This window comes from Helicoverpa armigera, chromosome 28 (genome assembly GCF_030705265.1).
Source record: "Helicoverpa armigera isolate CAAS_96S chromosome 28, ASM3070526v1, whole genome shotgun sequence".
Classification (NCBI taxonomy): Eukaryota; Metazoa; Arthropoda; class Insecta; order Lepidoptera; family Noctuidae; genus Helicoverpa; species Helicoverpa armigera.
Genome location: NC_087147.1, coordinates 6,214,448 through 6,231,561, shown reverse-complemented (window position 1 = coordinate 6,231,561; position 17,114 = coordinate 6,214,448). Strand labels below are relative to the sequence as shown.

General features: G+C 32.8%; 2 protein-coding genes and 1 long non-coding RNA gene across 3 annotated transcripts in view; 1 reads left to right on the top strand and 2 right to left on the bottom strand.

Moving 5' to 3' along the window:
• Nucleotides 1–17,114, top strand: part of LOC110371420 (nephrin) — a 251,131-nt gene that overhangs the window by 89,179 nt on the left and 144,838 nt on the right. The gene's annotated exons all lie outside the window — the stretch shown is intronic.
• On the bottom strand, nucleotides 3,132–12,979 carry LOC110371422 (nose resistant to fluoxetine protein 6). Its single transcript, XM_021327677.3, has 11 exons — nucleotides 12,780–12,979; nucleotides 12,379–12,455; nucleotides 11,594–11,775; nucleotides 11,184–11,341; nucleotides 10,663–10,831; nucleotides 9,409–9,602; nucleotides 7,182–7,329; nucleotides 6,450–6,633; nucleotides 4,625–4,767; nucleotides 3,896–4,005; nucleotides 3,132–3,298 (listed from the first exon to the last, which is right to left on the bottom strand). Exons 1-11 carry the CDS (start codon nucleotides 12,893–12,895, stop codon nucleotides 3,208–3,210), a joined length of 1,572 nt encoding a protein of 523 aa, XP_021183352.3. The 5' UTR covers nucleotides 12,896–12,979; the 3' UTR covers nucleotides 3,132–3,207.
• On the bottom strand, nucleotides 13,577–16,904 carry LOC135119042 (uncharacterized). The gene is made up of 3 exons (XR_010277938.1): nucleotides 16,775–16,904; nucleotides 14,224–14,388; nucleotides 13,577–13,779 (listed from the first exon to the last, which is right to left on the bottom strand). It is a non-coding gene; the product is annotated as an uncharacterized LOC135119042 (long non-coding RNA).

Below are 17,114 nucleotides of genomic sequence, written 5' to 3'. Positions count from 1 at the left end.
TCCCCACTATTTAATGTAGGTATGTTAGCATACATGTACCTTCCTCTTTAATCACTCTTATCTATTACATAAAACCTCATGAAAATCGGTTGCGTAGTTTGGAAAATTTAAGCGTACAAAGGTACACAGACATAGGGACAGGAAAAGGGACTTTGTTTTATACTATGTAGTGATATATGGAAATCTAGCTAGATAGATAGTACATTGTTATCATTATCATGCAGTCCACTTAGAGACGAATACCATAACTCAATCTAATCTACCAGTCAAGCGCGTTGATTATGGACCTCCCCTAGGGAAAGTTCATCAAGACAATCTGTATGGGATGATATAGTATGTATTATATTGTACGGACTATAATAAATAATAATGTAATAAAACAGATGACTTTTTGTGTTTGAAAAAACCTAATCTATGCTAAAGATATATAAAAGTTATAAGAAAAAAAAAACTGTATGTGCTTTGGATTTATAACCTAACTTGCTTCTGCCCGAGGCTTCACCCGCGTCGAGTTCGTTTATATCGCATTTTCAAGAGGACTCTTTAAAAGTCCGGGATATAAAACTATCCTATGTTCTTTCTCCAGGTCAACTCTATTTCTATACCAAATTTAATTAAAATCAGTTCAGTGGTTTAGACGTGAAAGCGTAACAGACAGACAGACAGAGTCACTTTCGCATTTATATTATTAGTAGGGATTAAATAATCAGCGTAAAATCAAACTGTAATCCTACCTCAAAATTAGACCATTGATTTGCACAATCTACTAATATGAGATCGTAACCCGGTTACAGTAACCCGATATATGTAGTATTATCGTTACTATCAGCTCTGAATTCAATGCATACTATAATTTCTGAACAACCTAATTCTAGAAACTAATTTCTGAAAGCAATCTGATATTCCTACGCTCCTTACACTTACATACAACTAGAATATCGTCCATATAAGTTAAATTGTTCTCTCAAAAGATAGCAACATTAGTATTGTTCTAGAAAGTAATTCTAGCAAGTTTTCTCTTGCTTATGTTTATCTTTTGTAGACTAATCAGAAAATGGAGTCCGCTTTTATCATTAGCTGAATATAAGTTTGTATCTCTGAGCCATGTTGAAGTGATAATAGGCTTTTCTTGAATCCATACATAAAAATAAAGTCTTCATTTTATTTTTTTCAATTGAATTACTTTTTGTGAAGTATCTTTTATACAAGTATCAATCGGAATAACGATTGATACTTGTCGAGCTTCCAGCTAAAAATCCGAATGATGACGTAGAAAATGAATTAGCTATATCTATATTAATATGAGAGTTTGTCCTTTGCTTGAATGCGCTAATATCAGGAACTACAGAAACAATTAGTGTATTGTCTGACAGCCCATTTAACGAGAAAATTTATCGGCTATTCTTTATCCGGATGCGTGAAGTTATTCCCACTGGCTTTGCCCGAAATTATAACTATCCTTACCTGGTATTAAACCCACGTACTCGTACTTAAAAGGCAGGCGCTTTAACCACTACGCCATCACGACTTACATAAGAGATTATGATGCTCTTACAATCGATACAGGTGTAGTATCTAACAGGAATTTATGTCATTAAATACATAAGACACCAGATACCGTTGACACCAATAAAACTCGTATTCTAGCAAGCCCAACATTCGTGACCGGATTAATATCAATGAAATCTTGTAGGTTTGTTTTTGGCAAATGTATTATGTTTTATAAAAAGTCATAGAACAAAAGTTGTGGTTTGTGACGTTAGTAATACAGTCCTGCAAGGTTGTTGGTGATTTACCAATAACCCTGTATATATATTTTTCCTCTTTGCATGTAGATTGTATTAAAAACTGCACCTACCACTGCTATTTCCCCACCACCCAAAGGTAGACTGGGAGAAAACGCCTAAGGCGTTAAGTCCGCCATTGTACTATTTGTGCAAAAAGTATTATAAATAAATAAATAAATAAATAAATATCCCTTAAATCCAATAACAGTCATGGAATTGAATCAGGTTGAATTGAATTCTATACAAACATTTGTCAGGCTTCGACATGACTGAATAAACATTGTGATATGGTTTGTATGGGAATGAAATTACCATTACGTACGGTGTCTATATGGTTATGAAGGAAAGCCCGAGATACAATCATAATTATCGCAAATTCAATTACTTTTGCAACTGAGGAAAAGTATTTTGATTATCTAAATTGAGTCCGTAGTTATCTTTACTAATATTATTACCTAAAGTTATACTTAAGTACTTTCCTTGAACGTGCTAATCTCAAGAACTACTGGTCCTAGTTTGAAAGATTATTCCAGTGTTGGACAGCCCACTATATGTATAATCGAAGATTGTTAGAGGCAAGTTATCAAGGGTGCGCGAGGTAGATCTCACAGGACGCGACAACGGTAGCATTAACTAGAATTATGATAAAAAAGCACGAGCAAATCATATTCCCAATTATAATTACGTTAAAACGAACTGAACTCTTCATCTTATCTTAATCTAACCCCCTTAATTTAGAATCACGCTCCAATTCCATTAAGACCAATTTTCCTCCATGTTTTGTTAATATACTATTGCTATATACTCATGTTCTACTAAATTCTAAGTTAATGGCTTATTGTAGCCTCGTGTGTTCATTGAAGCCACATAAATAAGGATTCTAGTGGCTTAAAAGTTTCAACAGCCAATGAGTTATATATAACATAGTTTGTTAGTCAATCGTGTGTTTTTAGCAAAACAAGTATAAATCACTATTTCCTTATAGCAATAGGGAAAGGAATTAGAGTGTTTAACAACTGTTTTGTTTTCAAACAATGCTTGAACAGTATGTTTTATTTAGACTATAGTAATAGTAGGGTTATTTAAGACATCAATGATGGCGCCTTGTGTAAATATTATTTGCATCGATTCATTGAGTATTTTAAATTGTTTGCTAACATATTTTGTTCAGGCGTTACAAAATGTGTTTTTATTTCTTCATTCAACGTGTCGGTTAGCTATAGAAATACATTTCAATTAACTATCAAAAAGTGTATTTATTTATTTATTAGCCTAGATAATGGCCTGCAGACAATTGCTTTATCATCAATCTTTAAATTAAGTCCTTGAACTTCTCAGAGTACATTAAGATCTATTAAATTAAAATCCACATAAATAACTAGGTCTATTTCAGTAACAAGATCCAACGATTCTTTTTATATTACAATGCCTTTGTATGTTTTAAGTCTATAATCTTCGTTTGTCCATTGGTTTCCTTTTTGTTTTCAATTCCATTGGAAGTCTGCTTCTTTCTGAAAAGGTAAAGGAAACAGTTTGTTTAAACTTGAAATAAAATCATGTATGTTTCTTGTTCGCTTGCCTTATTTTATATTTGTTTGTTCAATTTGTAGAATAAATCGAAGTTGGTTGCTCTTGTTTTGAGTTTAGTAATAAATGTTTTATTTAAGTTAGTGTTAATGTTAGCAAAGTTCGTGTTCAATTTAAGAAATTGTGGATATTTATTTTTGCCACACTGTTATAAAATGCTACCTTGATTTATTAGCCACATCATAACTAGTTCTTGCTGAAAAGTTATTTTAGGTACCCCTAGAGCTGCCAAAATTAATAAAGTACTCAGTACTCTTTGGTAACTCAAAAAAATCTCCTATAGACTGATTGAAATGAAAGATTTGATTGACATCAGGCGCTGCAAGACTTCCACCAAAATATAATTGAAAAACAAATGAAGCTCAAACTCAAATTAGGCTGATACACTTTTCGAACGTCAAAAACAAAAGACAGCGCCAAGTTCCCTATCCATTGCCTACCACACACCAGCCGCCATACATACACATGTATACACACCCACAAATGTATTAGTATTTAGTATTTAACTACGGGATACTCACACAGGATTCAGCACGAGATTAGCCAAGTTGCTGAGAGGAGACTCCACAAACAGCCACATTGCTACCGATAGTACGGCCGATGTTGCTAGTATTCCTATACCGTTTAGTATCTGAAATTCAATTACAAAGTTTGTATGCTCAAGCTGTTAGGCAGATTGTTGGGCTGTATTATGTACGTATGGACTTCTTGGGGTGTTACAATTTTGGAGAAAATTAATGCTCTTGACTACTGTTTGACTGAATGATTTGGTTAAGTAATTAATCATAATTATCATTATCTGACTTAAATTAATCACTGGTGGTGATCAAAGCTCACGATATATTTTCCGTGAAATACAATATTATGTTTTCCAGATCGAACTAGTTATGTTTCTGTTTCAAAATTAAATTCATAAAAATCGTAGAAATCCAGCACTTCCCAGTATTCTCAATAGCAAGAATTACTAAAACTAACAGTTTTCCAAATGCTATTAAATACTTTCCCCGAATCAAAACCCGTAAGTACTCTTAACACCTATTTCGAAGAAACAGAGAAACAAATGGCAAAAGTAAGTAATATTGCTAGCAATAAGTTTACGAAAGCGAAATTCCTTGTATTCCTAGTACAGTAGACCGCACATCAGTGGTAACTGTCATGCACCTTAACTCAATAGTAATAAGTACAATTTTTCTATAAAAATGTTACCACTGACCTGCAGTTGACTGTACCAGGCAATCATAAATACTCACCAGATTAAACATGTCGTAGTGCATAGGATTCCGTTGTGAGAATAGAAACCGTTCTAGAAGGAGAGAATGTGTTATATAGACGCCGTACGCTAACCGGCTGAGAATGGTGTAACCTGGCCAAGACATCATATTTCGAAGGATTTCTGCAAGGAAAAATTGTGACGTTAATGTGACATCTGTCATTTAGATGTTAAATTGTGATTAAGAATTTTTTATGTCCTTATTTGTGACGTTTTGAAATGGAAATGATTGACTAGCTTCTGAGGTTTCACCCGTGAGAATTACTTCGCGCATAAGGATAAAAGAAGCGTATTGTCTTTCTCGATAAATTGACTATCTATCACAAATATTTTTTTCTTGAAATTAGAACAAACAAACTCTTCAGCTATAGAAATAAGTACAATGTTCAAAGAGAATTATTGAACTACTTGCCCTTATCATGATTTAAGAAAAAATATTTTTCCCCATAATTTGGTTATGAGTAATGAACAACTATAAATAATGGTATATTTATTTAAAAAAATAACATCAGCAATACTGAAAGAACTCCTTTCAGTTTCATAAGCGTACTTAATCCCTTCGACATCGATTAATGATCGTGCAACTCATTCAGAATATTCAAATATTCAAAACTCGGTCAATCTTTTGTGGGGTTTTTTTCGCGAAACACTATTACACGGATATAGGTCACCAGTTTTTTTATGGGCAATGTTTTTATTTGCTTGATATTTTCACGCGATTTCACTTGTATTCTGAGGGATTTTCATCCCAGAAAAGTAGCTAATAATCGTCTTAAGTATCCTTCCTATTTTCATCAAAACACCTATACCATGAAAGCGTAACAAACAAAGTCTAATATTCATACATACTTGTATGTTTAACTAGCTTTAGCAAGCGATTTCACGCACCTAAATAAAAAGTAGCCTGTAGCTTTCCTACATAAATGAGCTATTTAACAGTAGAAGACAAATCTCCAATAAATTCGAAGATTAGCCGTTCAATCATGCTAACTCTTAAGCTTTGTAATATTAGCATCGGCACCAAAAAAATTGTATGAAATTCTTCCCAGATGAGAAGAAAAGTCACCATCAGAAATTAGTTGACAAAACACAAATTCCATAAAAACAATTTTTCCAGCTTTTTCACGGCACTGAGAGAAAGTAGATTTTGATGAAACTGTTATAGTCATATCTTGGAGCGGAGATGAAAATATAATACCCGTATTTTGACGGGGAAAAACTAAGGGTCCTCTGGGGAAATTAGAAAAAAAAGGAGCCATGTACAACATGCCTAAGGCTCAAGTATATTTAGATAGACGGATTAAAGGGCAGGTTAGCAACTCATTTCCTAGTATTTCGGGATACGGTCCTTTGATTCTGTAATTATGATTCAATTCATTAAGTTATGTTTTAAGCGGCTTTGATTTGATTCTGTGTAGCAGATTATTTAATTAGTGGGTATTCCCCGCGGTTCTACCCGCGGCTATTACTTCCCGGGAACAGACTAAAGACTATGTCCATTAAAGTTGCCTATATCTTCTTGCCTTTGAATCCAAGATCCTTTAATTTCCTTTTACTATTAAAACTCCTTAGGTATAATTTACATTGAAAGAGTCAGTCTATGTCGACAAAGGTCTTTATTTATATAACTATTTATAACTGTAATAATTTGTTTCACTTCCACAGTAAAAATACTAAACCAATATACCAGACATCACTTGAGGTAAATTCCCGAATATTATTTGCTGAATACATCAACTATTTCCCCGAAGACGTTACTCCAACCGCGAAAAATATTACCATAAAATATCAAATCATCCACTTACCGACATCGCCATACTCGGTGATGGCGATACAAATACAAGTGGCTAAAGCCCATAGATTTCTGTTTAACGCTGCGTAAACTGCTGAGTTCCAGGCGTTGTATTCCCCAAGGCACCACAATGGGGCCGCTGCTAGTACCTTCAGGCCTAACATGAAGGCTGCTGCAAGGCCTACGTAGGAACACTCCTGGAATTTAAGAAATTAGTATCATGTTAGTTACACTTTTTGAACTCTCTTTGCATAAGAACGGCTAAATGATTTGGCTGAGAATATTTGGGGAGGCAGCTTAGACTCGGAAAAAGACACTAGGATACTTGAACGTTAGTTTTCGTACTTTTGTCGTCGAAAAAACTAGCTTGTGGGAACCTCTGCACGAAAAGTAGCCTATAGATAGCCTTCCTCAATAAATGGGCTATGTAATTGACTTGACACTGAACATGTTTGGAATCGGTCCAGCAGTTCCCGAGATTAGCACTTTAAAGAGAACAAACTCTTCAGCTTTATAATATTAATATAGATTGAATTCTAACTATCGTTGCGTTAAGAAGTCCTACATACTACATCTTAATATCTATTACTTAAAATATTTTGAGTTTCTCCGATCTACTAAAAGCTTTCGATACACAAAACGACACTTAAGTTACGTTACAGTTGTTACAGCCTTTTTATCATCCCACTGCTGGGCACAGGCCTCCTCTCACACTGAGACGGATTGAGCATTTAACGACTCTTACCTTAGAAATAATACCCCTATACTTGTTAGGGCGGTACACAGTGATGAGGTATCCCATAGCCATGCCAAGGAAGTAGGAACCAGCTCTGTGATGGCTCTTCATATAGGTGTCCGTATAGACCACGTTTAATCTTACATGTATGAGGGTCCTGAAAGTATAAATGAGCTGTTAGTAATAGAAATAAAGATATACAGAATAGAACAAAAGAGGGAGAAAAAATCATCATTTGTCCTACTGCTGCGAATAAGACTATTTCCAATCATAATTATTGATGATCATGCTTAACCAAGTCAGATAGGTGACCACAAACTAAATGTCAAGAGTCTTGACTATGTCTATTGTCACCACGATATGAAAGCGGCATGTATATGTATTTTAACATAGATATATACTTCCCTGCCGATTTCGGCTATGGTGACTGCTTTCAGTTATCATTGAGAGAAGAGCTAGGATGATCAGCTCTTCTATGCGCCCTTTGATGGCTGCAGAACCCTATTTTATGTGTAAACGTGCGCGAGCATTGGCTGCACGTTAGGATACCGTCCACGTAGTTATAATGAATGGCTACTGGTGTTTTAGCCTTAAGAGCATCACGCTTCGCATCCAGTGCGGATTTCCTTTGCTCTTCGAAATCTTTGATCGAAACTTACGCTGGGTAGTATAATATACATAGATACTAGCCAGCTAAATACATATTTTCAACTTGGTAGATTGCCGTAACTTTAGGTTGCCATGGCAACAGCAATAATAATGAATATGAAGCTAAAAAGCCAAGGCTGTTAGCAACAGACATTTTTAAAGAACCGAATACTTATAATAAAGAAAACGGTAAGTCAAAACAAATTGTTTGTACAAAACCTAGAAGTTTTAGGTTTTCAGAAGTTTGACTAAGATTCAATAAAAAGTTCTCGAACATTCATCGTAAGCTTAAGAGATTAGTTTATGATTGTTTGTCATTTTAATACTTGAGTTTGTATAAATAGGGAATGTTTAACACATTTTGGAAATTAAACTTTAGTTTAACTGTCATAAAATTTATTAAACTGGTTAAATATTTTTCAATCAAATATCAATATGAAAACCGGTATTTAAGTCCTTGCAAATATTATGTTTGTTATGAAAATATCAATTAAACTATCGGAGAGTTTAAAATCAATAAAAATAGTATTTCATTTATAATTTCGAAGTTTTTTCATTAAAACCAAAAAGAAACGAACGGAATACCTTTCAAAAAACCATTATTTCGAAATCCCATTAAATCAAAACATCACAGAAAAACGTCAATCAAAGCAAATTGGATTTTTATAAGCTTTTGTATGGGTTCCGTGAATCTCATTCGGGTAAAGTTACGTCATAAGGTGACATTAACATATCAGGAAACAATTCGAAAGGTATTTTCATTTGTTTTGCAAATATTAGTAAAACGCATTTGGTTTCTCCAACTTTGGGTTTAATTGAACATATAGATCATATTAAAGAATCGTATCATAAGCATCATCATCCTACGAGCCTTTTGTCCCAACTATGTTGGAGTCGGCTTCCAGTCTAACCGGATGTAGCTGAGTACCAGTGCTTTACAAGAAGCGACTGCCCTATCTGACCTTCTCAACCCAGTTACCCGGGCAACCCAATACCCCTTTGCTAGACTGGTGTTAGACTTACTGGCTTCTGACTACCAGTAACGACTGCCAAGGATGTTCAATGACAGCATCGACATGATTTAATAAAACAGCAAAATGAATAAAGTCAAAACACCAGAGGCATTAAAAACGAGAAAGTAACATTACAAGTTACAGCCTACAAGAATGTGGAAGCAACAATCTTGCCGGAATTGAGAAAAATACCGATACATTTTGCAAAACAAGGATAAAGTTAAAGGTATATGAAATACAACTATTAAAATAAACCTTGACAATGACGACAACAAGTTAGCCTCAACTGACAAAATAAAAATAAATAGTTGGACTCGCGCACGAAGGGTTCCGTACGTAAAAAATCACATTTGTTGTGTGGGAGCCCTCCAAAATATTTATTTAATTTTAGTTTTCAGTATTCGTTGTTATAGCGGCAACAAAAATACATCATCTGTGAAAATTTCAGCTCTCTAACTATCACGGTTCATGAGATACAGCCCGGTGTCAGACGGACGGACGGACAGAGGAGCGAAAACAATAGGGTCCTGTTTTACCATATGGGTACGGATCCCTAAAGACAAAATAAGACTCACTCGATATCGTAAAGCAGGATTCCAGGCAATTTTTTCGTATAAGTGGTAATACCAGTTATTACGATAGAGAATATTACAGCGATGGTGGTGACAATTTTGCCAATCTTCTTGTTCCACTGCCAGATGCAGAATAAGATGGTTCCCATGACAGCTAAGTGGTAGTCGGCGGGAATGTACCAGGAGACTTGCTGGCACTGGAATCAATTGAAATAATTGTTAAACATAGTACGTAACTAGAAGGGAATATCGTGAAGATATTGGTCGTAATTTTAATGTATTTAACAATGTGAAAAGTGGCAAAGGCTGAACTGATTGGTATACATTTTGGCATGTAGATAGATAACAGACTTTTTTATCGGTTTTTGTGAAGTATTTGCCTAGTGACATAAGTGAATTCGCGGGAAAAAGCTTATATTTTAAAATTGGTTAGGTACTAATTAAGATTTTAGTATTGGACTTAACATAAACTAGCAGTTAATGCCTCATATTAACTAATTCCTTTAAATACATTGTTTGAAGATATAAAAAACTTCATTCAAATCTATGTTTTTCTACATTTTCAATGATCACAACAAAACATACCAAGAACACCCATAATTCTTCATAATAAAATATTTTATAACCCATTGTATCCATCATCAGGAATTTACTTTACGTGACCATGAAGCTAAAATGACTCTTATTGAAGATGACAAGATTCCAGTAAATGTTATTGTTAAACTAAAGGATATAAAAACCATCCTTTTAAGGCCTATTTCCAGTAACAAGGTAAACGCCTGATTAAGAAAAACAGCTGTTTATTTTTCATTAAAAACATCCAACTCTTCGAATTGACTTTGAAAACTAGCTGTTTTTTGCGGTTTCACTCGCGTGCCATAGAAACTACTAAACGCACCCGTATTAAATATAGCCTACTGATAAGTGATACCCAAGGATAGTGTAGCTTTCCAAATTTTAATTAAGTACAAATCGGTTCCATTATTTCGGATCCTTTCCGTCAGTTGCACAAAGATCCATTGAAGTTAAAGCTTCTTTAAATCTATTGCTGACTCATTCTTTGTCTACAAGATAATAAGTGATAGCAATAGAATTAATGAAGCTTTAACTTTAATGAATCTTTGTGCAACTGACGGTTTAGGACACAAACAAAAAATGTTTGATGATGAAAATATTCATATAAATGTTATCGTTATTTTCAAAGCTAGAGGATACGTAATCGATCCTTCTGAGTATTTCAATATAGATAGAACTCACGATATTATCACTGTCCACGTAATTGCCAAGCATCAACAAGGCGATGGGCCAAGTTTTTGTGCACTTTGTCTGTTCCCTTCCAACGAGTCGCTTCCAAAGAGGGCCGTCGCCGACATACTCGGATGCGGCGATCGTGTAGAATATTAATATGGTGAATGAGCCTATTAATCTGGAAGATGATAATAATTTAGTGATAGTTATCTTAATATCTCAGTAATGTTATAGGCTTAAAAGTTTGTGTGGGTGGATATTTGTGCCTATTTCGCGCAAAATCTACTGAACGGATTTTAATGTAACTTGGCAGAAATGTAGCTTATACATAGGAATAACATGCTAGGCTACTTTTTATCTATTTGCGGAAAGTAGTAGTATATTAACATATTTTAGTAAATATTCGAATCATTATCAAACCCTCGACAATTAAGCATTATTTTTTCCAAAAAATTCACCAAAAAAGTCTGTCATTCTTTTAATTGAAATGATGTTTTTTCTAATAAAAGAGAGTGCAAGGTGGTGCTTACCTCACATAACGCTGTATTAATGTTATAACAGGATTTCTCTTCTTCTCCATCAATCCTTTCATTAGTAGCAATCCTGATATAACAAAGAAGTTCTCCACTGCCGGCAAATCTAAATGTTGGAATGTGTTGCCAAAAGTATTGTCTTTTACTGTTAGAAGCTGAAATATAAAACAAAATCTTTTAAAAATCACGTTAAAGTAATAAAAATTAAAAGTGTGTAGGTCCCACAAAAATTTGCAGAGAGCTATGCAAAGTTCTAAAAATGGATAGGCTTTCTGCAATTCTTGCACATTTTCGCAAAAAACACTTGGACTTGCCTGAGTTTTTAATCTATGATCAAACATAGCATTTAAAATCTAAACCACACCAATCAAAAAAGCACCTTATAGCTTTCCTAAACAAAATCTTACTTGGTCATAATCATGTCCATTACTGATAGATCCAGCGACGATAAATACAAAAACATGGACAACTGTCGTGAAGGACAATACCACGGCCTTCGTGAAACTGAGAACTGGTATCTCGTCATCCGTAATTCTGATAAATGAAGACCAGTTTCTTTTGAGGCTGAAGGAATAAGCTATTCTTCGAACTGAAATAGAAATTAATGATCAGGCAACTATTGTAAACGTCAAAAGTTAGTGTGAATTTTTCGTGATATTTATGGGGGTTTTAATCCTTTTCCGTTTATAGTCGTTCACTATCTCATAATGAAGTTAGAAATCAGAAATATGGAATACCTGAAAATCACTAGATTGGTGTCTTTCTAACTTTTGAAAGAGCACAAGACACGATTGAAAAAGGGAACTATATTTTTTGTCACCAAAATTTATATTTGTCATCAAGTTGTATCACCTAATAAATAGATCTATCGCCACGAAATATTTTCGTTCTCAGAAAACAAAGAGTGTTCCCAGGTATGAATTACCAAATTATTGTTAATATAATGTGTAAAATATGAGATGGATCACCAATAAAATTGTTAAAAATAAAATTGTTGTTTGAAATAAAATTGAAAAATATCAATCAAATCTGTTATAGAAAACCTGTCTTGTCAAGAGCTTTATACATAATATACCTCTTCTTAACGAAGTGTATAATTATAAAGAAGCAAATATTCACATAAGGTAAATCGGAAGTCGCTATGTTAATTATAAAGTAAATAATATTACAACAGTTGGTAAGGATAACTCACGTCTTGAATCTGTATTGTCATATTCCAGATATAATGTTGACGCTACTGCTGCTATTACTAAAGATAATATTGTGGTTCTGGAAATAACATATTCTAAGTGAAGGAATTATGGTTAATACGTAATAAGTAGAAATAAAATGTGTCATAAAATAACTAGTATTTGGATCGGTGCACGTAAAATATGACAAACGAATCACAAAAAAGAAAATAAATCTTACTGATATTATAAATGCAAATATAACTCTGTATGTCAAACTTCCATGCTAAAAAGACAGAACCGATTTTAATGACATTCTGTACACAGAAAATAAAACCAAAGAACGGAATATCTAGAATCTAAGAAAACACCAGAACCATAAAGGATCGAACAGACCCAAAATAAAGTTCAAATCTTTACTCACATAAACACATAAAACTTCAAACTATATTGAGTGTTAACCCCACCAACTTCGCAATAGGCCACAGTTATCTCAGGGTCTACAGATGTGATAGGATTCACCAGGTATATGCTCTTCATGATCTTGGAGACAGCATCATGGCTGCAAGTCGCTGGTAGGCAGCTACCCCATGATATGGAGTCAGATCTTCTGCCTACTTCGGATTTTATCTATAAAAGAAGACGTAGAGATTAAAAACAATCTTCATCTACCTCTAAATATACATTTATAACTGGGTTTTTATGTCTGATGTTAAAAATATCAATGAAACTGTTAATTTTTATGTGTTCTTATTAACCTTCACTACATTGCATCTTTATCGTTATCACATTATTTTATCAGCCTTTCTTTTAGTTTTCTATCACTAAAATCAACTCCTATTTTTCTGACATTTGTGTACCAAAACCAAGCAAAAATTTAAATTATTTGAAAGCCAAAAGTAATAGTACAATATGGTGCATAACATGTCAAAATTAATGTTCAAATTTAGCTGCAGTGCATTGTTGAATGATATCGATAACCTAGTTGCAAAATTATCTAAACCCTATAAATATTATAAAATCCTTGTTGCAATGACCTGATAACATGCATAGTTGTCTATATTCAAGGCCACACATACACACACATACTTATACTTCAATATAAATTGGTTCTAAAACTAAAACATTTGTTTCGCAATCAATCGAATCTATTTCGGTAACAAGTACAAATTTTTCATCTTTAAGTAGTGCTAAGTTATCAAATAAAACACTTACATTCAAAAAATCTTCAGATGGTCCCAAAATATCTGGATTTTCATAAGCTTTAACTTTGCCATCCGTCAGTTTAACATCAGTAAGGCAATACTGAGTTACAATTTTGGGTTCTCCAAAATTTGACGGTGCTTTTAGACATTGATCATAGTTGCCAAAACTGTATTTGGAGCCGTAAAAACTACCCACTGGATGTTGCATGGAGTTCCAGACTGAAAGAAATCTTGGATTAATTTGGTTAAAAATGCCCTTGTTATACCTATATTTGAATTCACTAAGATTGCATTGATCAAAAGAATTTATGCTTAGGTACACTCTGCTCTGAAATCAGAATCTTTTTAATTAATAAAAACATATGTATGATATTATTAGAATGATCCATTCCATCATGCCATGGGGTCATTGCATTTACATTGTTTTTGAAAACATGATTTAAGCTTTCTAAGCACGTTTTGGATATTTTAAGTTCGTCTAAAAGAGAAGATTTTTGGTGGGCAATGATTTTCTGCAATTAAAAATAACTCTTTTTGGTAATGCAGCAAAAAATTTTGCTGCTTTTGGTTAATTGAAGAAATTTTGGGTTCATTTGCAGTAATGATTTCTAATTCATCTTGAAGTACTAGTCTATCTTTTTTTAGTTTATTATCGTTACTTACTCCAAACAGCCCACACAGTGTAATTCTTAACATTGTTCAATATGAACAGTGTCTGGTCCAAGCAAGGTTTTTCATCAGCATTCCATTCTTGATCTACAAGTCCTTCTATAACGAGATCTACTTCTGTTTTTATTCTATTTGTATTATATTCTGCTTTAGTTAAACCTGTAAAAATAATGTGGTTTTTAAAGACACCTAATGTTATAAAGAAGTTTGTAATCCCTAAAAGTATTATTACTGGATTTATGTCAAATAGTTTAACTTAATTCGCTTTTGCAACAAACCCATCATTAGAATTTTTATTTTTTTATTTATAAAAGTATAACTTACATTTTTTAAAATGAAATACAGTAAAATGCTTTTTCAAATACATTATTTTGTATAAAACATTTTTAATTTGTTTTTCATTTTATTATTATAAACCTCATATATTTATAGTAACTTAACATTATCTAAATCGTTGACATCAATAACAAGATTATTTGTCTGGGGAAATACTACCATTAAACCTATTTTAACCGCAAAATCATGGTTTACTTTTAATTATAAAGGTGTTGTAGGCAAAGTAATTACATGCACTTGCGTCAACTTGATATAGTCCTTGGTAAGATGTCGGAAAACCCCTTTTAAACACGTGCATCAATATGGTTAAACTTTATATAATATTATTGTAATATGATCAGGAAAGATAAACATCACGACTTATATATATTTTTACTCTGTTATTTTAATACTAAATCTTTATAATAGAATTCTGTTTTTAATTTAATACTAACATTAGGCAAAGTTGTACTAACACACTATGGAGAAATGAAAAAAAATTATATTTGAATTGAATTTGAATCAATAGTCGAAGATTTTACAGATAGAAGATTCAGCTGTCCCAATTGTTTCTATCAATATTTCTAACGAATCTACTTCCCGCATCCGGATAACGGATAAAAATATAGCCTTCCTCAACATATGGGTTATAAACCCAACATTAGATAATATTTTCAGAGTAGATAGTAGTAAGAGCAGTTTCCGAAATTGGAGCGTTAATATAAACTTTTCAGATTTATAATCAGGTTAATTCATACTTAAAGAAAGACAATTTAAGATAGGTAAACAAATTAATTCTTCAAGCGGATAAGGTAAAATTCTTGAAGCATTTCCCAGATTGTGATAGATAAGTATATTTATAAAATAACTGTGTCTCTTAACATATTTCAACTTTATCAACGACATCTGGTTTTGCCTGTCATTATATGAGTCAACTGTCTTTCTGTCTTTCCTGTGTATTCCAAAAATAAATAAAAACCCAAAGGTCAGATAGCAGGAAGAATTTTCCGCAGTCAAAAATGATTCCGTTTTAAATCAACTTTCATTTTTGAAACCTGTATTTTTGTTTGTTTACATCCGTAAGTATGTAGGTAGGTACTTGATTTTCAAAGTCAAAGTTAAGTCAAACCTTAAAAGTAGATACTTATAGGGAACTTTAATAATATTTTTCACATCATTAAGTCAGAATCCTGTTACAAAAAAAAAATATTAAGCTCTTTTAAAGAAAATAAAACCCTTCAATCGATCCTATTAAAATAACATAAGGTTATAAAAAACATAAATATAAAAATAAGACCCGGAACTGTTTACGTCATATAAACAATATTATTTCCGATACCTTTAAGAATTTTAAAATATAGAGCTTTTAAACTGGTCTGAGGTCAAATATACCTGACCTCGTAAATATACCTACAAACATATATTTTTAGCCCAAAATCTTTAAAAACTGCAACTGATATTAGCTTCCTGACATTGGCCCATGCTTTGCTCCCATTCCGTAGGAAGTACTTCAGGCACCGGGATAAAAATACGTCGATAGCCTTACATGATAAATGGACTAAGTATCTTATACTAAAGGAATTATTCAAATCAGCGGCCTAAGGTATTTTATCTGCACAAAATATTCTAATTACTGCACAAAATAACGGTGAAGAAAAACCCCGCAGGAAAATCTGGATTTCAAATTTCTGAAATCACCTATCCACATTGAGCAAGCGTGGTGATTTACGCTCAATCATTCTCCGTGTGAGAGGAGGCCGCAGCCCAGCAGTGGGACGATAAAAAGGCTGATGATGATAATGAATATATTAAATGAATTGGAATAATGCATAAACTATAACACCTTTATTTTTAACGTCAATATTTGCATACATTTTAAAATAAATATACGGGTTACTACATACTTTTATTAATTTTATTAAAATTATAAAAGTTTTGTGTGATTTGATTAAGCTTCAGCGTTAATTTTTGTAAACAGTAAATAAATGTATTTTTGGAATTGATCTTGTTAACTGGTAAAATATATAAAAAAACAATTTGTTACACAAACCGTTGTGAACCTATTATTAAACTAAGATTAGAAAATGCATTGTTCTCTAAACGCTTCAATCAAAAAGTAAAATCCCGTTTGTCTTTTCAATACGAAGAATAAAAAAATATAGATTCAAAATAATTAATACCTAACTATATTTCCTTTAAAGAGTAATAAACATAATTGATAGGTACTTACAGAAAAAACTGCTGAGTATTATCGATATAAACGAACTTTTCACCTTCATTTTAAAACCGTTATTAAAATTAAATTATTTTATTTATTTATTTATATATTATCACAGTTACTGTCCGATCTTTTACGCATATACATTGAAACTAAAATAAATGTACAGATTGCATTGCTTATATTTCAATGCAATCTAGACCGCTTCGTTTTCAAGTTAAACCCTAAAGATATATTAAAAAATAATAGTTTGAACAGTGTGAATAATAAAGAACAAACACCACTATAAGGAAAAATCAAGATAAAATACTTTTTTAGAAATTTCGAAATTGAACCTTAAGGTGCAAGGGTG